This window comes from Erpetoichthys calabaricus, chromosome 11, assembly GCF_900747795.2.
Source record: "Erpetoichthys calabaricus chromosome 11, fErpCal1.3, whole genome shotgun sequence".
Taxonomy (NCBI): domain Eukaryota; kingdom Metazoa; phylum Chordata; class Cladistia; order Polypteriformes; family Polypteridae; genus Erpetoichthys; species Erpetoichthys calabaricus.
Window position 1 is genome coordinate 125,212,741 of NC_041404.2, and position 20,669 is coordinate 125,233,409.

General features: G+C 43.8%; 1 protein-coding gene across 5 annotated transcripts in view; it reads right to left on the minus strand.

Annotated features, from left to right (window-relative positions):
• LOC114660879 (Golgi apparatus membrane protein TVP23 homolog A-like) overlaps window positions 1-20,669 on the minus strand; it is an 81,914-nt gene that overhangs the window by 258 nt on the left and 60,987 nt on the right. For 3 of the 5 annotated variants that reach the window (XM_051933355.1, XM_051933356.1, XM_051933354.1), the window contains 2 exons: window positions 10,432-10,560; window positions 976-1,104 (listed from right to left, as the gene is read on the minus strand). In XM_051933355.1, coding sequence (XP_051789315.1) covers window positions 976-1,104; window positions 10,432-10,560 — 258 coding nt within the window. Of the gene's footprint in view, window positions 1-43; window positions 535-975; window positions 1,105-10,431; window positions 10,561-20,669 lie in introns of those variants that run through there. The other 2 variants (XM_028813854.2, XM_051933357.1) reach the window with 2 other exon arrangements.

Here is a 20,669-nt window from a genome sequence, read left to right on the forward strand (position 1 = left end):
AGGGGCACAAACGTTCTTAAGCACACTGTTCATTATTTTATTATACACGCCATGCTTGGTCATAGGCAGTGTCTTTTGAACATAACAAAACATATTTATAAAATAAGTCAAACATTGTAAAATGATAGAATAGCTCTTTATAAGAAAATGACTACTGATCTCATTTACAGTGAATGGAGATGCAATTTGCACTTCAGGACTTGGATTGTTTCCATAGCTAACAGCACACGGGCTCTCTCTGCCTGTAAATCACGTGACTTTCTAGCAGGGCACTCTGCCATAACTAAAATAGTATGCGCCCTTTAATCCTTGTATTAATTGCATTGTGAGGTTCATCATTGTTGTTAAAAATGTTGACACACCTACTTGTCAGGTATCTGTTTCACTGCTTTAAAAATCTCACTGGCTGATGAGAGGTATTATTAAACAAAAGTTTACATTTCTCTTTTCTGATGTTAATCATTCAAATAATGCAAAACAAGTGACTTGCTCATCCATACCTTTATCTTATAACTCCCCGAAAAGTATGTTGGGCTGCAAAAAAAAAAAAACATTGTGATGAAAAAAGTACAGTGTATAGATAACGAGTCTCATGAACACTTTCTCATCACTATAAAACATGTTAATGTAGTTTGATTTTTAATATGAACTAGACTGTAAATATGACAATTGCCAGTTAATGTAATGCTTGAAGGAATGATTTTAAAGAAGACAATTCTCTTGATCGTGAGGATTTTTGTCAATTGGTTTGTTTAAACAACAAGAATCGCTAGGGTGTGCTCAATAAAGTAGTACAGTTTCATACACCCCTAGATATTTTATTGTGTTCCTATATAACTATAATGTTTTACAGACTGCTCTCAATAAGATAAATTTATTTAAGCTGTTAGTCCAGTTTTCATCTTGTGATACCAAAGAGACATAACCGGTACTTTCCACTGCTAAAGGACAATGTTCTAAATCAGTTTCTCATACCCTCTGGATAAAATGCTGACCAAGAAAAGATGATGCAGCAGTGCTAATGACATGCTTTCCCCCAACTTTGCAGCGGATGTAGCCATATAGATTTGCGCACTGAAGGGAAATTCCAGCGATGACCAAAGCCTGGGGAGGGAAAGGAAAGATAATATAAGCCATTACACACATACTCTACATAAGTAACATACTTTAGAGGTTCCCATGGCAGACTGGTCTAAATGGAGGTGGCGCCTAAATAAAAACCCTGTATAATTTGACCCTCATGAATGTTCTAATTAAACCTTGACTGAAATATGGATCCTGAGACCTACTCCTAAAACCTGGCCTGGCCTGGCAGTAGTGTTTGCCAACAAGCAAAGGTCACCCAGATGGGCTCAGTCTGTAAATACCAAGTAGAGCTGCCATGGGTCAGGTGTAAAAGCCATTTGGGTGAGTAGGACAGACCCTTGGAATTTAACTTCTCTGGTAGAAAAAGAACTGGGAAGTTCAAAAGTACTGGATGGATATAGTTAGGCTCATCTCTACATATAGCACTATCACTGGAAAAACACACCTCTCACAAACCCCCAGTTCACCTCAACATGGCCATTGTTTGACTGAGTGTACTCAACAGCTATTTAGATTATTCGGCCATTTTAGAGATACTGGATTCTGGGCTTTAATGGCTACTATCTTTGGACTGTGCAATCCTACTGGGAGGCTTCAAAGCTCACGTTGCTAGAGATACCCAGTGGGACATGACTGGGAGGAATTTGAGTGCTGAATTGGTAATGGATTTGTATGTTGGTCATCGATTGTCTATAATAAACACCACTGTTTGAAGACAAGGTCACTCATATGTGTACCTGGTACCAAAGTATCTTGGACCAAAGATTAATGATCAACCCCGTTAAACAGAGGTGTGAAGCTATCAACTAATCACTTTCTGTGGAGCTAGACAAACCTTGTTGTGATGGTGTGTTGGAAATAACTGGTGAACCCCTAAGGTAAAATGATTTCATGATATAAAAAAAGAGAGGCATTCCAAGAAGTATTAATGCCACGTCACATTACGTGACTTTGCCAGAGATTGTCAGTCATAGCCTTCATTTACGTAATCTTTGTAAGTCAGAAGCAGATGGTGGTGTGCTCCTGTGAAGGCCAGTTACGTAATGTGACATGGCCAGGGATTCAATCTAGTAATATCAAATAGGTTTGATTTGGTCTTAAGGTGTAGAGATGGGCTCTGTGCATGACAGATGATAATCAGTAAAAGCTCATCAAGAAGTACAATGCATATAAGAAGAAACGCAGATGTTTTATACCTCGCAAACTGAAGAGTAGCTCATCCATTTGATGTCTCACGTTGGTACGTAAAAAAAAAAAAAAACCTTTGTACAGCACCGGCTACGTCAGGCAGCACACTACTGGCTATCCTTGGAGGAGGCAGTGCCTCAAACACTGGTTGGGGTTTAGTAAAGACCTCTTAGTAACATGGCTGCTGGAGTGGCTGAGATCCACCAGAAATGCTTTCAGTACTTGATATTTAAAGGGGTTAACACACCGTCACATGTTGTGTAGTGCATTCCACCTAAAAGGGGCCCACACTCAGCAGCCTCCTTGGAAAGCAGACTCTGTTTGACAGCTAAAGTGCAGATTAAGAAGAATCAATATGGATTCTGTCCTAGCCAAGGAACAGAAACTCTTTATCCTTGCACAGATATTTGAGGAATTTTGCCTGTCCTGTGTCCATATGCTTTGTGTAACCCCTTTGGTTCCTGTGGAAGGTGCTGCAAGAGTACAGGTTTCTAAGGCCACTACTACATTCCATTCAGTTTCTGTATTTGTAAAATGATAGCTGTGTTCACCTAATTGGTATTAAGTCGAGACTTTTCAATATGAACTATGAGCACCACCAAGGCTGCATCTTGTTTCCTCTCTTGTTCATGATTTTCATTGAAGGATATCAAGGCATAACCAGGTATTTGAGAGATTCCAGTGTGAGAATCTAAGGGTTGCACCTCTACTGCTTGGAAAATGGTGTTGTTGTCTTGGACTCAGTCAGACTGTGATCTCTGGTGTACACAGGAACAATTTATTGTTGATAATGTGCGGATGAAAATTAACACCTCCAAAGTAAGGGAAACCGTGACCATGAGATTGAGCAAAGATTAGTGCAACAGCAGTTTAACAAATGTGGTACTTGACCGCTAAGATGAAACTGGAACTAAGTACATGGATGAAGCTGTTGATTCACCAATCACTCCCCACCACCCATCCTCACCTATGGTAATGTAACTCAAGATCTCTTACTTTCAGTCTCTACCTAGGGCATAAGTAGGCAAAATGAGGTTTCTGCACAGGGTAGCTGAACTCTCTCTGTGAAAGGGTGAGGAACTCGGCAATACAGGTGGTCCTCTGTGTAGATCTGCTGCCACTCAAGATTGAGAGGTGCCCGCTGAGGTAGTTTGGACATAGTATAAACCTTGAGTGTCTCCCATGGGAGAAGACCCAGGGCCATACATAGAATATGACGGAGTGATTATGTCTCTCCATTGTCATGAGTGTGCCTATATATACCCCAGGAATGTCTTGAGAGTGTAATAAGGAGGAGGCCAGGCTTGGTCAGTCCAGAGTGTTGCTACCATAACTCACACAAAGTGGAAGGGACATGATATTTTGTTTGAACTTTACAAATCAGATGTGTAGGGACAGATAAAGATACATGTTGTGATGTGAGATTTTGTATATAACTTGATAAATATTTTGTATGTTGTTATTTGTAATTTAGGCAAAGCAATGTAATTTAGTGTTACTTTGGTGAGAGGCATTCGTGTCCAACCACCGAACCCCCCCCCCCCCCCCCCCCCCCCCCGCAACCCCAACCCCTTTTTACGACTGAGTTTCTTTGAATTTTACGACAGAGTTGGGGGGGTGTGCTTTAAACCAGTTTGGTGAGTGTTTCTCTGCTAAAGTCTTTCAACCCCCGCAAGGAAGCCAGGTTACTTTAACATATGGTCTTGGGGGGTGACAGGTTTTAAGATGTTGTATTCCCCCATTGGTCTGAAGCATGGCTGTTTGGAATTGGCTTGGATCAGAAGCTTTTAAGTACCATGATGTCCTATTGGCTCTAGGGGTTGGACAGAGAATCTATAAATCTGCTTGCTCAACCACATTCTCTCTCTCTTACTAACCAACACATGATGAAGAAGTATCTCTCTTACTAACATCTGAAAGAAGCATCTCTTACTAACCTCTGATGATGAAGACAACACAATGGAGACCACAGCTTAGCAGCCATATTGGAACAGGCATACGGCCTGTTCTGAAGAAAGCTGAGCACCAATGATGCTTTAACTAGAGACATTTTAAATAACTACAAGTCTGTGTGCCGCCTGAAACTACATATCACCATTTAATCAGGTTGTATGGTTGTCAATATTCAAATGTACTTTGCATATTGTTATTATTTATGATTATTATCAATAATACATTATTTTATGTGTAACCTAACTCGTGCTTGTCTTTTTATTACATCTAATTGCCTGAGGTTATAGATATAGAAGGGAAGGTGGGGATAAGTTATATACAATAATACCTTATAAACAGTGATAAGTCTGTGAGATTAGGCATTCTGACAAAGGCTACTTATTAATAATACAATAGGGGAAAGTAGAGCAATATACAGTGCATCACTTTTTCCACATTTTGTTATGTTACAGCCTTATTCCAAAATGGATTAAATTCATTTTTTTTCCACATAATTCTACACACAACACCCCATAATGACAATGTGAAAAAAGTTTACTTGAGATTTTTGCAAATGTATTGAAAATAAAAAAATTGAGAAAGCACATGTACATAAGTATTCACAGCCTTTGCCATGAAGCTCAAAATTGAGCTCAGGTGCATCCTGTTTCCCCTGATCATCCTTGAGATGTTTCTGCAGCTTAATTGGAGTCCACCTGTGGTAAATTCAGTTGATTGGACATGATTTGGAAAGGCACACACCTGTCTATATAAGGTCCCACAGTTGACAGTTCATGTCAGAGCACAAACCAAGCATGAAGTCAAAGGAATTGTCTTGAGACACAAATCTGGGGAAGGAAGGAAAATTTTCTGCTGCTTTGAAGGTCCCAATGAGCACAGTGGCCTCCATCATCCGTAAGTGGAAGAAGTTCGAAACCACCAGGACTCTTCCTAGAGCTGGCCGGCCATCTAAACTGAGCGATTGGGGGAGAAGGGCCTTAGTCAGGAAGGTGACCAATAACCTGATGGTCACTCTGTCAGAGCTCCAGAGGTCCTCTGTGGAGAGAGGAGAACCTTCCAAAAGGACAACCATCTCTGCAGCAATCCACCAATCAGGCCTGTATGGTAGAGTGGCCAGACGTTGGTTTTACTCCTGCCTGGAGTTTGCCAGAAGGCACCTGAAGGACTCTCAGGCCATGAGAAAGAAAATTCTCTGGTCTAATGAGACAAAGATTGAACCTTTGGTGTGAATGCCAGGTGTCACGTTTGGAGGAAACCAGGCATCGCTCATCACCAGGCCAATACCATCCCTACAGTGAAGCATGGTGGTGGCAGCATCATGCTGTGGGGATGTTTTTCAGTGTCAGGAACTGGGAGGCTAGCCAGGATAAACGGAAAGATGACTGCAGCAATAACCAGAGACATTCTGGAAGAAAACCTGCTCCAGAGCGCTCTTGACCTCAGACTGGGGCGACGGTTCATCTTTCAGCAGGGCAACGACCCTAAGCACACAGCCAAGATATCAAAGGAGTGGCTTCAGGACAACTCTGTGAATGTTCTTGAGTGGCCCAGCCAGAGCCCAGACTTGAATCCAATTGAACATCTCTGGAGAGATCTTAAAATAGCTGTGCTACGACGCTTCTCATACAACCTGATGGAGCTTGAGAGGTGCTGCAAAGAGGAATGGGCGAAACTGGCCAAGGATAGGTGTGTCAAGCTTGTGGCATCATATTCAAAAAGACTTGAGGCTGTAATTGCTGCCAAAGGTGCATCGACAAAGTGTTGAGCAAAGGCTGTGAATACTTATGTTTATGTGATTTCTCAGTTTTTTTTATTTTTAATAAATTTGCAAAAACCTCAAGTAAACTTTTTTCACATTGTCATTATGGGGTGTTGTGTGTAGAATTCTGAGGAAAAAAATGAATTTAATCCATTTTGGAATAAGGCTGTAACATAACAAAATGTGGAAAAAGTGATGCGCTGTGAATACTTTCCGGATGCACTGTATCACTCTACCAAGACAAAACAATACATACTTCCAAAAAATTAAGAAGAAACTATCAAGAAACAAATAATATAAAAGTACATTTCACTATATGTCAACCTTCATTTTATAGTGTCCTATTATTTTTTTAATCTTTACCTATGAATTGACCAAGCAAATTTCCCAATGGAAAGTCTTTGTCTCTTTGTAATCAGCTCCCTTTTGATATCTGAATGCAACATGTTGAAAACTAGCTATATATCGGCATGTCGCCAGTAGATTTCAAATTTAACAAACAAAGTGTTTCTATGATACAGCCTCTGCCAATTGTTCTTGTTGTGGTTGAAAAACAAAAACTCAAAATGTGGAAGAGCTGGTTCTCTTTTATCGCTCAGCCAAATCAAAAACATTAGGTATTCAGTCGTTTTAAAAAAAGACAAATTATGTCTCAGATTTATTATTTTTACATCAGATAGCTTTTATATACTGTAAGGAACACCAAGTAATAAGCATGTCTTATTTGTAATTGTTGTTTATAATACATTGTATACTTTTTGATGCTACTTAAAGTTAACACATTCATAATAGCAGCAGTAGCTACATTCAGTTCCCCAATTTTGAAAGCCACAGTAAAAACAAGTGAATTTATCTTTTAATAGTGATTATAAATAAAACTAATGTAGCAGGCAGAGCCAACGGCTGAAAACTACCCAAACTCTCTCTACAAATATTAGGGAAGAATTTAAATCAAATTACAATACCCCTTACTTTACCCTAGCTTACCCTTATTTAAGAGCTATAGGTGTGGCTGTTCACAACACTATTAATGTCTATTGGTTATTTGTCTATTTGTAGCATTTATCATGACAGCCAGATGTTTCTAAGCCTTTTCCCCAGTTCCTCTTTTCTTTTCAGTATTCAGCTGAGACACCTAATGTAACTGCTGTTTTAAACATTATCATTACCCATGCTACATCCAGAGTTAATAAGTTAAGAGCAGATAGGAAGGACATAAGAAGACCGATGGTCATAAACCTCATCACAGACCCACATATAATACCAGCCACCATGTAAGATGCTAGTCTCCACTCTAGTGCACTGTAGAATGCCCACTGAGGGCCTAGGGGCTAGTTGACCTCAGTCATCTAGGCTTTGATTCTGCTTTCCCTAAAGGACCATCAGTATCTGTAATTTTTCCCTTTTAAAATTTTTTAAGTTTATGTGTGTGAATATTTAACTAAATGTTATTTATTTTATTTCTAACCAGCCAACCCGCGGCGTAGCATACACAGCATAATTATTTATTGATGGGTGAACACTTCCTGAATGACACAGTTGTCCAAATGGGGTGGGTTTGAGGATATGACTGTGAGTGAATGCAAAGATGGAACTCTGGAGAGAGCAACATACAATTGTTCGTGACTGAAAACTGGTTTTGGCAGATACAGGCATATCTTTTTGAAAGTTTGTCCCTGTGCCTTATTAATTGTCATTGCAAAGGCCAATCTAACAGGAAATTGTCTGTGTGTAAAAGTAAAAGGCAAATTTGAATTTGATGGGGTCAGGGAAATCCGGGGAATATGGACAGTTTGTGAGGTAGCAGCTGCGATTGTTTTACACTCCAGTACATTGCGGTGAATGCTGGTAACAGAAAGTCTAGTGCCATTTGCGTTGAGATATTTCTGGAGTGTGAAGGTTTTGGAGCAAACGTTGCATTGAAATTCCGGTGTGAAATGCGTTTGTAAATGTTTTTCAGTAAGAGGATAGTGGGAAGGTGACGTCACATCAGTGTGGAGATCACGTGGGTGTGTATTTTGTGTGCACATACTGACATTGTCAACAGATGGCACCAGAAGGTCAGCACGTGTGTTTGTGAGAGGCAAGAGAACTTCGTAATGCCCATGATCCAAACGACCGCTAAAGAGCAGGGATATGGAGAAATGTTGGCCCGGATTGTAAACTCGAGGAGAGGCATGAGGACATTCTCGGAAGTGAATGGCGATAGTAGCTGGAAGTATTTGGCATATCGCCACTATTTCTGCCTCACCACCATAAACTCCGGAAGTATTCATGTAGTCGGCGTATTGTTGAGCAGACTGTATGACTATGCTTCCATGACTAAGAGCAACGGACAGCACGTCGCCGAAGTTATCCCAATGTTGGCAAACAAAGGTTACAGCCATGTTGCGAAGTTCGAGAGCAACAGTTTCATCGATGACATTTTTCCAAACATATCCGACTGATAGAAACAAACAGTTACCTGATGCAGGAATTTGTATAACATTGAAAGAAGAGTTGTTTCCATGAAATACATGTGACGCGGTGGCCATGTTAGGAAAATGAACAGTCAACGTGGCTCACAGGTGCATGTGGACTGTACACAGATGAAAGTGACTCAGGTGAGGAGTTGGGGGCGGGCAAATGAGCAGGCAGTGCGCATGCCTCGAGAGAGAGGGTGGACGTGGGAGAAAGTGACTCAGGATGTGTTTGGTGAGGAATTGGGGGCGGGTACATGAACAGGCAGTGCGCATGTGGAAGTAGTATTCAGCCTCAACGGTATTTAAAAAAAAAGTTTGTGCAGTTCGTCCACCCGGTAACAATGTTGCAGCTATTCCTGTAGATGCTACGGTTGTAGGAATGTCTCCCCTAGCTCTGATGGTATGAATCAGGGTTTTGTAGACAATGGTTTTCCCTGGTCCTGCAGGACCATCTAAGAAGAAGCATGTTTGTCGGGGATGGGAATCACTGTATGCAGCGTGTAAAACAGTGTCAACAGCATGTTTCTGTCCTGTGTTGAGTTTGTCGTAGTGTTAGAGGGAGGGTTAGAGTTGACGGGCGAGGCTCTGTCTTGCGTGCGTGGATGCGGGAGGAGGGTTAGAGTTGGCGGACGGGGCTCTGTCTTGCGTGCGTGCGTATCCCATGGTCGGGCGACTTGGTGGATTATACATAGAAAAGCAGTCGGAACCGAAAAGAACAATGAAAAGTCAACATGGCTCAGAGGTGCATGTGGACTGTAGCAGAGACGAAAGCGACTGAGGCGGTGTTTGGTGAGGTCTTGTGTGCTGGCAATGTGCATGCCTCGAGAGTGAGGGTGGACGCGGAAAGAGGGTTACAGTTGGTGGGCGGGGCTCTGTCGTGCGAATCTCATGATGCGAGAGGAGGGTTAGAGTTGGCGGGCGTGGCTCTGTTGTGCGTATCCATGGTCTCTGTCCTGTGTGCCATGGTCGGCTGCTTAGTGAATTGTTGGTGGCGGGGCTCTGTCTTGCGTCTTGCCTGCCATGGTCGGCTGCCTTAGTGAATTATATATATAGACTAGGGTGCTTTGCTTGCCAACCCCCCGGCCTGCGCGCCTCTACCGCTAGCATATGTGGATTTCACTTTCACCAAACAATAAATCTTTTAATTCTCTTGGATAGGCTTCTTTACTGGGAAGAAACACTGCTTTTCCCTGATGGCAACATGAATTAGACGATCTACAAGTCTTCGACTTAAAGTTTAAATCCGAACAATATATTCAATCTCTTTTCGCTGTTCCATTATTTCACCTAGTAATAATTTTGGTTTGTTTGCACTAATGTGATCTTTACTGTGGTTTTTTTGAGACTTTCGAATTTTAGTACTTTCATTATCTAACCTGCTCTGCATATGTATCATGCCAACATTTTTGAATTCTTTACAATGTTCTACTTTGTCATCTACTCTGTCTTTTACTTCCGGCCCTGGGCGTGGTTAAATCTCTTGGCACAAAGTCTTGTCTCGCGGGATGTGAAAGTGTCTCTCTGAAAAAGTCACGTCTCGTCTCAGGCTAAAGAGTCTTGTTTCATCCCAGGCTTTTTTTTATTATAATAGAGAGATGTTTGTGTTTTTGTGTCCAAATCCTCAATGTATCCTTCAACTTATACATTGCGTGTAAACCAGGTTGAGCTCTGTGAGCATGTTTGTCAAGAAGAATCTTCTTCTTTCGGCTTCTCCCGTTAGGGGTTGCCACAGTGGATCATCTTGTTCCATATCTTCCATATCTTGTCAAGAAGAATGATATACAGAAATAAACCAAATTTACAGCAATATTTTAAGTGATTTATTTGATATCAAATTCTACACTTTACAATAAAACCACAATTCCTACTAGCTTAAACTGTCATTAAATGTACAGAATTATCTAATTGGTATTTTTCTGCAACTGAATAATTCAATAGATGTAGGATATACAAACAAACATAATAATAGAGTTCCTGACTTACCATCCATTTCACTTTTAAAGAAAAAAGTGTACTGAAGAAGAATACTGTCCAAATCAGTGGGCAGATGATGAGACCTAACCAAAATATTCGAGCTTCTGCTTCTGTTGATGAGTTCTTATTGGGAGAGATCTGCAAAACCAGTATGCAAAACATTATTCATAAAATCTATTTTATTGCATTTACAATTTCCAAATGTTACTAACATTTTTAATAAGAAAAGCTACTCACACTCAAAAATGCATTGCTGCTAGAATAAAATGTTATGAATGTATACTCAGTTCTCCTTTACAATCAACTGTCTTTTATTTAATCATTCAATAATATGCAACTAGGGGGCTCTGCCCCCTGCTCGCTTCGCTCGCCAGCCCCTGGCGTTGGGGCATGACAAAGAATGAGATGTATGAATGAGATATAGAATAGTGTGCAGGTGTGGATGATGCATATAGAAAGCCAAAAATACAGTGTTTGGCACAGAGTAATGGTTTATTTGAATATTTCTTTGTACACAACATTAGTAGTAAAGATGGTGTCCTGTCCTTGAATGAGTCTTCCTTGGCATGGAGCATTTATAACTTTAACGTCAGATGAACGTCGAACACGTGAGAAGGCAACATAAAGTTGTCCATGTCCAAAAACGGGTTCAGAGAGGTAGATGCTAAGCTTGTCCATGGTTTGTCCTTGTGATTTGTTGATGGTCATGGCAAATGTAGGTTTAATGGGGAACTGTCGGCGTTTCAATGTAAAAGGTAATTCTAGGTCAGAACTCGTAAGGTCAATTCTAGGAATGAGAACAGTATTGTTAGCATGTGATCCTGTAAGAACTGTTGCTTGAATAACATTGTGTGTCATGGTGTTGACGACTAAACGTGTGCCATTGCATAAACCCCGTTTAGTGTAAAGGTTTCTTAATAGCATGATTATTGTTCCGTTTTTAAGGCTAAGATTGTGTTGTGGTAATCAGGCTGGGTTAATAGTGTTCAAATATTCTAAGGGGAAATTCAGATGTTCATTGTCGTCATCAGAGTGAACTTTGTCAGAGCTTAGAAAGAGCCGTGCCTCTCCAGGAAGTAATGAAATGACCTGGTTATTAATGTGATGTCACGCACGCGCGCATGGGGAGTCACAGAACGACCCGGGTAAGAGCGCGAAAACCGAAAGCCATGGGACGGGCAGGCAGCTAACCTTATTTTCTTTATCTTTCCCAGAAAGAAGGAAACGACGACACCCTGAATCACCTCCCGCTAATCCAGTTCCACAACTTACTTCCCTCTGATGACGTCAGTATCCCAGACTGCACCACTCCTCGTTACCCAGCATTCCTCTGTTCAATTCCGGTCCCCTCTATAAATGTTCCCCCATAAACTCACATGGCTGTTAGCAGTTATCGAAGTGAATGTACTTGGACTGTATAACTATATTGCATCTTCTTTACAGTATACGGGGCCGGAAAACCCCAAACCTTTATGATCGTGTGTGCCTTTACTTTACAGTGGCGTAGTCGGCAGGAGACTAAATCGTCCGAAAATGACCGAAGGACAGGATCTGAACGCCGTATTAACGACTCTGGCAACCCAACTACAGCAGCTGCAGGTAGAACATGCTGCAATGCAGCGAAAACTGGCAGAAACCACCGCTAGGCTTGACTCACCTGATGCGGTAAGACCAGAGCCTGCACGGCCCCTGCCTCCGCCTATTGTCCCGTTTTCGGAGGCAGATGATATAGAATCATACCTGGGAATCTTTGAGAGGACTGCCTCTCGGAACCAGTGGCCGCGATCGGACTGGGCGTCCATCTTAGCGCCGTACTTGAAGGGCGCTGCGCAGCGGGCTTATTACGATCTCCCTGAGGAGGAGGCCGCGAGTTATGACAATCTTAAAACTGAAATCCTAAGCCGCTACGGCGTCACGCCGGATCAGCAGGCGAGTGAATGGAGGCTGTGGCGCTTTAATCCTGAAGGCCCGGCCAGAGCGCAAGCCTTTGAGTTCTGGGGCAAGATGGGCCGCTGGCTACGGCCAGAAGGGCCCCACGCTCGCAAGGTCGTGGAACAGGTCGCGTGCGAAGGCCTCATAAATGCCATGCCAGATTATCTCGCCCGGCAGGTCCGGCGACATCCTTACAAGGATATGAAAGGCCTCCTAGAGGTCTTAGAGCGTCAGCTCGCGGTTCACCGATCCGGGGGGACGGAACGGCCAGCTCGTGGTGCCCGACAGGGACGCATTAGCCACCCCGAGCCCAGCCGCCGCGCGGCGGAAGCACCAGCAAAGCCCCGGGAGAAGCCGGCTCCGCTGCGCTGTTTCAAGTGCGGGGAGCTCGGCCACATCTTACCAGCCTGTCCCTTATATGTCGAGTCAATGGACTGCAGCGTGGCCCTGACAGAAAGGTATAGTGCTTTGTCTCATCCCTTGGCTGTTCCGAATGTGGGAGTGGTTTTGGTAAATGGATACTCGGTGAGGGCTTTGTTTGATTCCGGGAGCAATATCTCTATTGTTGCTTGCCGTTATGTCTTGCCGCGACAGTGGATAAGTCAACGCTTAAAAGTTACCTGTGTGCACGGGGAGACCAGGGCGTATAGAGCCGCGAAATGTTTTATTGCTTGGAAGGGTGCGGTGATTCAACTGGCGGTCGCTGTTCTCCCGGAACCCCCCTTCCCAGTAATATTGGGGCACGACTGGTCAAAGATTAATTGCGGCAAGACGGAATCCACTCCTAGTAATAACTTGGGTCTGGCTGTGAGTAAACCAAAGAAACTCGCTGCGACTCCCACGCCGTGCCATGCGGCAAACACTGATGACGTAGGTCGGCCGGGGGAAGATGCTCAGGTGACGGACCCTGGCCCGGAACCTCCGGGTGAGGGCCCGAGCCGGAGCACCGACCCCTATTCAGTGACGGACGACCCACTAAGCCGGGTGGAGCTGCAATATAGGGCTACACCGGCTTCTTTCAAACGTGAACAGTGGAATGATGATTCCCTAAAGTTTGCCAGAAATGCTGTTGTTACTGTGAATGGCCATTTGTCAAGTGATCCCACACCACCGGAACCCTACTTTATTCTTGAGAACGATCTGTTGTATCGAGTCGCGACTCACGAAGGCGAGATACGGAAACTGTTGCTAGTTCCGCGGACCTACCGGCGGGAGGTCTGTGAACTAGCGCATGCCCATCTCTTAGGCGCCCATTTAGGGGCCGAAAAAACGTTGGAGAGAGTAAAGCTCCGATTTTATTGGCCCGGTATTAACGAGGAGGTCCGACGTTTCTGTCAATCCTGCCCTGACTGTCAGATCCGCCAGATCCCTAGGAGGGCTTGAGCTCCTCTCATGCCAATACCCCTTGTCGATATTCCCTTCGAAAGGATAGGGGTAGACATAGTGGGTCCCCTGGAGCCTTCAAGCCGTGGCCATAAGTATATATTGGTTACGGTTGATTACGCGACTCGCTACCCAGAGGCGGTTCCATTGCGCTCCGCTACAACTAAAACAATCGCACGGGAACTAGTACTTTTCTTTTCCAGAGTGGGAATACCCAAAGAAGTCCTCACGGACCAGGGTACTCCCTTTACTTCAGATACGTTTAGGGAGGTGGCCAAGTTACTGCGAATAAAGCATCTGAAAACCTCTGTTTATCATCCCCAGACCGACAGATTAGTCGAGCGGTTTAATCAGACCCTTAAACAGATGCTACGCAAGGTAGTCAGCGCGGACGGTAGGAACTGGGATCAGCTTTTGCCCCTCGTCCTTTTTGCATATTGGGAGGTACCCCAAGCTTCCACGGGCTTTTCTCCATTTGAGTTATTATATGGACGCCAACCCCGGGGACTATTGGACATAGTGAAGGAAGGATGGGAGGAGGAAACCCTTCCTTCTACAAACGTAGTGGAATATATTGCGCAACTGTGTGATAGGTTAGCCCACATCAGGCCTATTCTTAAAGATCACCTGACTCGTGCTCAAGCAGCGCAGGCGCGTTGCTACAATAAAAACTCCACCCTCAGGGAATTCCAGCCTGGGGATCGGGTGATGGTGCTCGTACCATCCTCCCACTCTAAATTATTGGCTCATTGGCTAGGGCCCTACGAGGTTATAGAAAGAAAGGGGCTGGTCGATTATTTGGTCCGACAACCAAACCGTCGTCCACGCGAAAGGGTTTACCATGTGAACTTATTGAAGCCGTGGAGAGTTCGGGAAGAGGCCCTGATCTCCGGTACAACCCTCTCCCTGTTCTCAAAAAAATTGCCACTTAACCTCGGACCGGATTTATCCTCGTCCCAACGCCAGGAGTTGGAACAAGCAATACTGGCAGTCCCCGAGGTGGTAAGCGAGACTCCGGGCCGCACCGCGCTGATTGAGCACGACATCAGTACGGATCCTGGGGTGGTAGTCAGGGAAAGGCCCTATCGCCTCCCGGAGGCAAAGCGGGCGGAGGTCGAACTCGAGATCCTGCGGATGTTGGACTTGGATGTTATTGAGGAAAGTCACAGCCCGTGGTCCAGTCCTATCATCCTCGTCTCTAAGCCCGATGGCTCCTGGAGGTTCTGTAACGACTTTAGATGTCTGAATCAGGTCTCCAAGTTTGATGCCTACCCTATGCCCCGGACAGACGACCTTATTGAGCGACTGGGTACGGCTCAATACTTGACTACTCTTGATATGACCAAAGGGTACTGGCAAATTCCCTTAACGGCATCCGCAAAGGAGAAAACCGCCTTCAGTACTCCTAGTGGACATTGGCACTATAAGGTTCTCCCATTTGGGCTGCACGGGGCACCTGCTACTTTCCAACGTCTGGTCGATAGAGTGCTACGGCCCCACCAGTCCTATTGTGCCGCCTATCTGGATGACGTCGTCATCTATTCCGGCACCTGGGAGGAACATATTGTGCAGGTGTATGCTATCCTGGCCACATTAGCGAAAGCAGGTCTCCGCATAAACCCTCGGAAGTGTTTTTTTGGTTTAAAGGAGGCCAAATATTTAGGCTACCTAGTGGGGCAGGGACAGGTGAAACCGCAATGTTCCAAAATCAAAGACATCCTGGAATGGCCCCGTCCGAGTACCAAGAGACAGGTGCAGGCTTTCTTGGGGTTGGCGGGGTACTACCCGCCGGTTTGTGCCCCGTTTCTCTGAGAGGGCAGCACCCTTGACTAACCTGACAAAAAAGGGGGCTCCTTTGTATGTGGTATGGGATCCTACAGCTGACAAAGCATTTCGTGACTTAAAAGCGGCCCTTACCTCGGCACCTGTCTTAAACACGCCTGATTTTTCACTTCCTTTTCTTCTCCAGACCGATGCTTCGGACACAGGCCTGGGGGCAGTGCTGAGCCAGAGCATCGATGGTGTCGAGCACCCCGTTTTTTACCTGAGCCGGAAACTGTTGGACCGGGAGACCAGGTATGCGGCAGTGGAGAGGGAAGCCCTCGCCATCAAGTGGGCGGTTACACATCTGAGGTACTACCTGCTGGGTCGGGAGTTCATCCTTATGACAGACCACGCGGCCCTACAGTGGATGGCATTGCACAGGGAGTCGAATCCCCGAGTCACCAGGTGGTTTTTGGACCTTCAGCCTTACAAGTTTACCGTCACTTATAGGCGGGGTAACCTTCAGGCCAATGCCGATGCCCTCTCCCGGGTTCACGACCTCTCGGTCCGGTCCGCCCGCCCCGATGGGGCTGGGCTGAGGGGGGGGCCCTGTCACGCACGCGCGCATGGGGAGTCGCAGAACGACCCGGGTAAGAGCGCGAAAACCGAAAGCCATGGGACGGGCAGGCAGCTAATCTTATTTTCTTTATCTTTCCCAGAAAGAAGGAAACGACGACACCCTGAATCACCTCCCGCTAATCCAGTTCCACAACTTACTTCCCTCTGATGACGTCAGTATCCCAGACTGCACCACTCCTCGTTACCCAGCATTCCTCTGTTCAATTCCGGTCCCCTCTATAAATGTTCCCCCATCAACTCACATGGCTGTTAGCAGTTATCGAAGTGAATGTACTTGGACTGTATAACTATATTGCATCTTCTTTACAGTATACGGGGCCGGAAAACCCCAAACCTTTATGATCGTGTGTGTCTTTATTTTACAGTGATCAACATTAATATTTTTTGGACATAATATAGTGCGTTGTGTTAAAAGGGGCATTTGGTCTAATGAGACCGCTGTTCCAAATATCTCCGTAAGTAAGTCGTCACAGATGAAGGGTTGAGGAATTGTAATAATATCTGGGTGAAGTCCATCTGTATTGGTGAGTGTACAATGTTCTAGTTGTAATAACCAATTGTTATATTCGGGATCTGGAAATCGCATGTTTTGTGCCAAGTGTATCTTTAGAAAGCAAAGCCAATTGTTTGCGTAACATTTTTTTTTCCGCGGTTTTAGGAGCGCCGAGGTGAATTTTTTTGTTTGATGCGGGTTCGTGTTTGTGGTCCCGTTACTCGAGCCGTCTAGTTTTGTATCCGTGATCATGAATTGATGACTTGTTTGATCTTTATTGTTAGGAATATGGATTAGTTATAAGTAGGATCGAACTCCCTGTTGATATGCGGACTGTTCGTTTCTTCGTATTATCACCAATCAGGTCTCGCGCCTGTATATGTATTGTAGTTCGGTCTCGTGTTGTTTATATGACGTCGTCGCGTATTTTAAGGTGGACTGAATAATACCTTATCGCATGGCATGTGGAGCAATAGGTAAGCACTGTCTAAAATCTACTCCTAATAAAAGTACCTTTACTCCAAAGGGAATATTATTATTCATCAACGCAATGCCAATTGTCCGCGTATTTTAAGGTGGACTGAACAATAGCTGAGCGCATTGTAAGTGGAGTAATAGTTAAGCACTGTCTAAAATCTCCTCCTAATAAAAGTACTTTTCCCGCAAAGGGAATATTATTATTCATCAACGTTTGTAGAAGTTTATCAATGGTGTTGAGTAAGTGACTGGATGCCATTGTACATTCATCTATAATTAATAGTGTGGCAAGACGGATGTCACGTGCATTGTTACTGTGCATTGTCATAGTGGATACCGATGTTTCTGTGATTGGGACCGGTATTTGTAATAAGGAGTGACATGTGTTTTTGGAGCCGAGACATTTTTTCTTCCGCGGTTTCAGAAGCGCTTTGTAGGTGCCGACGTGATTTGTGCATATTTGCGTTCTTGATTTGTTTCAGGGTGCACTGTTCCAATGCGATGTAATATTTGTCCACATACGCGAAAGCAGTATGGGTCATTGCCTTTTGGTGACCTGATATTTACTCCGATAGATGAAAAATCAAATGAACTATTGTAGGATGTAATGCAGATGCGCCGCCGTGTATTTTCTTGTTTCATGCGTGTTCGTGTGTTTGGTCCCGTTATTCGAGCCGAATCGTTTTGTACCCGTGAGCATGTATTCATGACTTGTTTTTTCCTCAGCATGCGAAATATGGATAAGTAATAAGGAGGATCGCACTCACTGTTAATATGGAGCCTTTTCTGCAGTTCAACGGTTAATACTGTTTTATTGTAAGGAGATCCAACTATGCTGCCTAGTGTGAAGGTGTTGAGATGACGTATGTTTAATATGGACGGTTCCTTTAGAAATGGGGCTTTGGGTGTCACTTCTTATTGATGTTAGTGTGTTTGTGGGTCTGATTCGTCGTTGTTTTGAACGTTTCGTGTGCCATGTCTCGTCTCTAATGGGCCTGGCATGGCGGTCACGGCTTCTTTTTTTTGTTGTGTTAGGAGCTTGTTAAATCCTCCTGTTTGTGTGGGTCCCGTTACGTGTGCAATGGGATTCGTGCGGCGCTGTGTGGTTTTCCTGCGTCTGTGGAGGGTGGGGGGGGAGGATTGGTAGGGCGCGAGCGTCTTCTTTCTTTTTATGTGCCAGGGGCTTGTTGAATCGTCCTCTTTGTGTGTGTCCCGTCCGGTGCCTGTAGTGGGCGGGGGTGGCTTTCAGGTGGGCGCGATCGGCTTCTTTTTTTTTGTGTGCTAGTTTCGTGTGCAATGGGTTTCGTGCGGCGCTTTGCGTCGCCTGCGTTTGACTCCTTTTTTCTGTGCTCACTCCTTTTTTTCTGTGCTCACTCCTTTTTTTCTGTGGTCGCGGCCGCCTCTCGCGGAGCCTCATTTCTTGGGGCGCCTGCGCAGTACGTCTTTTTGCGGCTACGGCCCATGGCCGGATGTCCCTGCGTCCATCCGGTTTAGCATTCTCGGTTAGTAATATGGATAATATTAAACTTAACACATGATCTCTCAAAAGGTTTACTTATGATGTTGTATTTACATAAATTCATTAATTATTAGTTACTAATATTATATCGATGACCAGCAGTGGCTTCAATTGACATGCTATACAGTGACAAAACTACAATTCTAGTTATGGTTATACATTCATACTAGCCCAGCAAGGCAGTCATATTACACAGTATTGGAGAGATAGTGTGAAGAGAGCATTGGGGAGTTTATTTTTAAAGATAAAAAACAATATCAGGTTTATAGAGGAATTAATTAACGACTCTCCCTAACAGAGCAATCAACAATCCAAATTTTGAAGGTCAGTTTGTCTGATATGACTCTACTAGGGTCATGACTAGAACCTTTGGTGTGGAATTTTAGACAGGAGAACACTAATGTATGCAATGATCACAATACAGAGAAGGGAGTTGAACAGTCTAAATGGCTTTAAGGGGTGGCCAGGGAACAGAAATCTCTGGATAGAACTGTCAGGTGATTTAATATTGAGCAGCTTTTGCTTGATTTAATCCCTTACTGTATATTAACACCACATTATAACAAATATTAGAATGAAATTAATTTGGTCTTTACAAATACAAATGTCTAATAATTCACATTGGAATCTTGAGGAAAGCAACAACTCTTGAGAATATCCAAAAAGATTAACTACATGATGCTCTGTAAAACAGGTGATGCCCATGGCTGCAGGCACTGGGACATCACAGTCCTTCTTATGGCAAGCAGAGGCACAGCAGTGCACTGTGGCTGATAGCTGTGCGGACACAGACACGATGAGCAGTGGTGCAGGCCTGCGCCCTAACTGACAGGAAGACAACAGCTGTGCATGCATGTGGCACTGACAGTCAACAGCATTGCACAGGCTGACTGATAACCAAAAGTCATACACACCGATCACAAAACAAAGTGCATATATCAAAGGAAGAGGTCAACCACAGGACCTAAGCATCTTAAAAGGAAGTAATTTAACTCTGAGCACAAGAAAAGCTCATGCATGACCAAAGAATTGAAGGGGAGGGCTTCCTTCACTACCTTATTACCAAAAAAGAATAGCCATTTCTTTGAGGGCTGCAGGTACAAATGTTTATAATTACACAGGAAAATGTTCAATTCTGTGAGATTCATGGTGTTAAGAGTTAGTGCAGTACTAACTTCCTTTTCATTTATTAATAAAACTAGGGTGTTTTGCCCCCTGCTCGCTTCGCTCGCCAACCCGTTTGGTTTATCGGATATACAATTTAAAATTTTTTTTTCTTTGGAGTTGTTTCAATTTCATTATTTGCACTTTTACTTTAAAGCTTCATTAAAAAGAATATTTTTTGGAGACACATTGTGACAAAATAACGTATAACTGCCCATGAGTGAATATAGTTTCTGTTTCTCTAATAAATAATCCAACTTTTTCTAATGTTTGCCCCTGTGATTTATTGATTGTTATAGCAAAAGCTATTCTCACGGTAAACTGTAAACATTTTAATACGAATGGCATATCACGATCTCCTTTGGTGTGTAATGTTATTCACGGAATATATACATTACTTATCTTTTTGCCTGCTAAAATTTGCATCACTTCTCCGTGATCATCAATATACACCTGATCGAATTGTATTTAATTTGAAATTTAACTTGACGTTGCTTTAACTGTTCCGGGACCACAGATTCTCATAGCGTATGGTCCATTATTGTGTAAATTCACGTTTTGTGCATTGAATAATGCGAATGTGAAAAGACTTTGTTGTCTACTCTTTGCCTTTTATTTCTGACCTCGATTTGTCCTGCTATTTTTTCAATTACACCTGGTTCTGATGATTAATCACCTTTTGTTTGCGGTAATGCGTTCTTTTCTATATTCTTTGATACTGTAGCGACTGACATAATAAAGTGTCACAAAAGTTTTACTTGAACAATCGCCAACTTCCTAACCCCAAATACAACTTTCTAGCGACCTCTCCAACCCCTCCTCCCCTGGGTCTCACCCCCCCTTACCACATCAATCAATACCCCGCTATCAGTCTTC